Source organism: Punica granatum, chromosome 5, assembly GCF_007655135.1.
Source record: "Punica granatum isolate Tunisia-2019 chromosome 5, ASM765513v2, whole genome shotgun sequence".
NCBI classification, from domain to species: domain Eukaryota; kingdom Viridiplantae; phylum Streptophyta; class Magnoliopsida; order Myrtales; family Lythraceae; genus Punica; species Punica granatum.
This window is the reverse complement of record NC_045131.1, coordinates 26,667,489-26,670,389: the sequence shown is the minus strand read 5'-3', so window position 1 is coordinate 26,670,389 and position 2,901 is coordinate 26,667,489. Positions and strand designations below refer to the sequence as shown.

General features: G+C 45.3%; 1 protein-coding gene across 2 annotated transcripts; it reads right to left on the bottom strand.

The window, feature by feature from the left end:
- LOC116208511 (30S ribosomal protein S5, chloroplastic) lies at positions 1 to 2,494 on the bottom strand. 2 transcript variants are annotated; one of them, XM_031541998.1, is made up of 2 exons: positions 1,679 to 2,477; positions 1 to 483 (listed from the first exon to the last, which is right to left on the bottom strand). In XM_031541998.1, exons 1-2 carry the CDS (start codon positions 2,413 to 2,415, stop codon positions 234 to 236), a joined length of 987 nt encoding a protein of 328 aa, XP_031397858.1. In that variant the 5' UTR covers positions 2,416 to 2,477; the 3' UTR covers positions 1 to 233. The 2 variants fall into 2 exon arrangements, with proteins under 2 accessions (XP_031397858.1, XP_031397859.1); XM_031541999.1 differs by having other exon boundaries at positions 355 to 601; positions 1,679 to 2,494.
- Between the last annotated feature and the right edge of the window lie 407 nt (positions 2,495 to 2,901).

Here is a 2,901-nt window from a genome sequence, read left to right as displayed (position 1 = left end):
TCAATGATAAGCTCACAGCAGATGATATAACATATATGACATGAGGCTTTGCTCAAACCAGTTGGAATAAAAACCGATGGAATAACAGATAACTCGATAATGGGATGAAAATTCAATAGGAAAATAAACTACATGGCTTCTTGCTTCTGTGACTGCTAAGCCAGGAAGAAGGATCCCATTATATCAAAAGGCCACAAAAAATCTAAGTAACATTCACTTACATGTAAACCCGATCACTTCCACAACTCCTCCATCGGGATTCCTCGGTCCTCAGCAACTTCCCGGAACTGCCTCATTTTCTGGACCGCCACGACTGTTGCCCTAGCGTTGTTGAGGGCGTTCTTGCTCCCCAGCTGCTTCCCCAGGGCATTCTCAACCCCTGCCATCTCAAGAACGATTCTCACAGCTCCTCCGGCAATGACTCCGGTACCAGGAGAGGCGGGCCGAAGCATCACTTTTGCTGCCCCATAGTCTCCGTCAGACCTGTTGAGGTCGCATCAAAGAATTAAGGGCTCCTTTTATAGTGGCCTGTCAAAAGGTCAGTTTGTCTCTGTTCAGAGAAACTGGGTGAGGCTTCCTAGATCCCCTTGTTCCATGTTTCCTTTTCGACATGAGAAGAACAAGGAAAAGAGAGACATTTCAAATAAACATGTTGGACAGTAAAATTGTGGGAAAATAAGATGCAGTCCAACACATGTTCCCTTCGTTTTTCTACAACTTTTGAAGGAAAATAAGATGCAAAATCAGGAAACTGGGAAAATTTTTAGAGAATCATATGTTTGTGGATACATCTATTCCTGAAAAGCAAGGAGTTAGTATAGCTGGCAAAATTTTCCTATCGGATGATTTCCTGTTTCAAATGTTTTTTGAAACAACATCATGCATTTCCCAGTCATATATAACGGCAAACAAAGCAAAACAAAGAGTATCAGTAGCTATCAGACGCAGAATCGGAACTAATTACCCTAATACTTCAAACAAATAACGAACCATATACTTCACAGGAAACAAAGCAGACCCAAGGACAAACCTTATAATCACGAAATATCGACACGGTACCGTACTCAAGCTTTTTAAAATGCACAATGACCCTTTCCCAGGAAAGATATAACGTCCAGCCTGTTCCCAGAGCTTTCATGTATCAAGAGGATCTACTGCTTAGTTCAGTTGACTAAGACTACAATGACAACAAATTTAATCCGACATAATGAACTTCGACATGCTGATGCTCTGGAATTAAGGACACTTCCCCAACATATTCTAACCCGTGCAATTAGCATTCCGCACCGAAGCTCACAAAACCACATTTTCATGTTCGCGAATCAGTTCTGTATTTAGATAATAGCAAACCCATCAAACTTCACAAGACAGCAGCTCACTATTATCAACAACTTCAGAGCAGCAACAGATCCACCAAGTAAACGAAAATGATAGAAATCTTCAAGGCTTCAACCACAATGCTGCTCAATCAAACGATCGATACACATCCAAAACACCCCAGTTCACAATCGAACAACTACCGCTGATTTTCGACTAAACAGCTACATCAAATTTCTACATTATTCAACAGAGAACTCGCAAGTCCGAAGCCTATTGACCATAAAAGATCTCATACTCTCAGCTTGACAATTCAAATAAAGGAAGAAACTTGACAGAATCAAAAACCCGAATTTGTTACCTGTGAGGGAAGGTCAAGTACTTGGTCATCGGGACCGTGATGATATTCCTCCGGGCATTAACGGCCGACTTCTGAACCGCGGCGATGACCTCCTTAGCCTTCCCGACGCCAACCCCGACCTGGCCCTTCTTGTCGCCGACCACGACAATGGCCCGGAAATGAAGCTGCTTCCCTCCCTTAACGACCTTGGTGACCCGCCTGACTTGGACCACCCGCTCCTCGAACCCGTCCTTGATCTTCTCCTTCTTGTTCTTCGACCCGAACCCGGTTGTCTTCTTCACCTTGGAGTCCATCACGTAAATGTCGCTCCCCAGGAGACTGACCCCGCTATAGGCGGGCCCGTAGATCTCCTCGTAGGCGGCAGCTATCTCATCCTCCGTCTCGAGGGGGCCGTCATCGAACGAGGGTGGCGGGATGAAGTCCTCAGGCGGGCTAGGGGGCACGAATGGAGCGTCTTCTTCAGCGGCAGAGGCGGAGACGGGAGCGGGCTCCTCGGAAGCGGGCTCCTCAGGCGCGGATTCTTCGCCGCTGGTGAAGAGGAAGGTCTCGGACTCTTCGGGTTGGGCTCTGATTAAGGCGGGTTTGGGTAATGAGGCCGGGGATGAGAGGAGGGGGAGTTTGGAGGGCTTGGAGGAGAGGGAGAGGCGGCCTCGGAGGTGGAAGCGGTGGCGGTGGGGGTGGGTGGAGAGGGAGAAGACGGAGGAGAGGTGGGCCGAGGAGGCGGCTGCCGCGGCCATGGATTTCGAGCTTCAGTGAGAGTGAGAAAGAGAGGGGATAGGAAGCCGCAGTGAAGGAAGAACGGAGGGCTTATCTTCTTCTTGTTGATCGCAGGAAACGGATTGGGAGGGTGGGTGGTGATGTCGTGGATGCCTTGCTGGCATACTTGTCCACGTGGCAAGGCTTCTTAATTCATAAACTGTGTTGGAGGGGTGATCAAATATTCTGCGAGTAGTGAAGGAATAATAACAATCAATTAAAACTAGCAATTCCACCTGCACGCCGCACATGATTATTATTCACGAAGAATATACTATTTTATTATATAATTAGACCTTTAAAAATATTAATTGGTTTATGATTGCAAAATTGAAATTTAGGTAATTCTTAAATTGACGATAAAATGAAATGATTAAAATTACGTTTAATAAAAACAAAGTACTTTATTTATATAAATAAGTACTTTATGAACTCAAAAAAAAATCATTTATATATTTTATTAATAA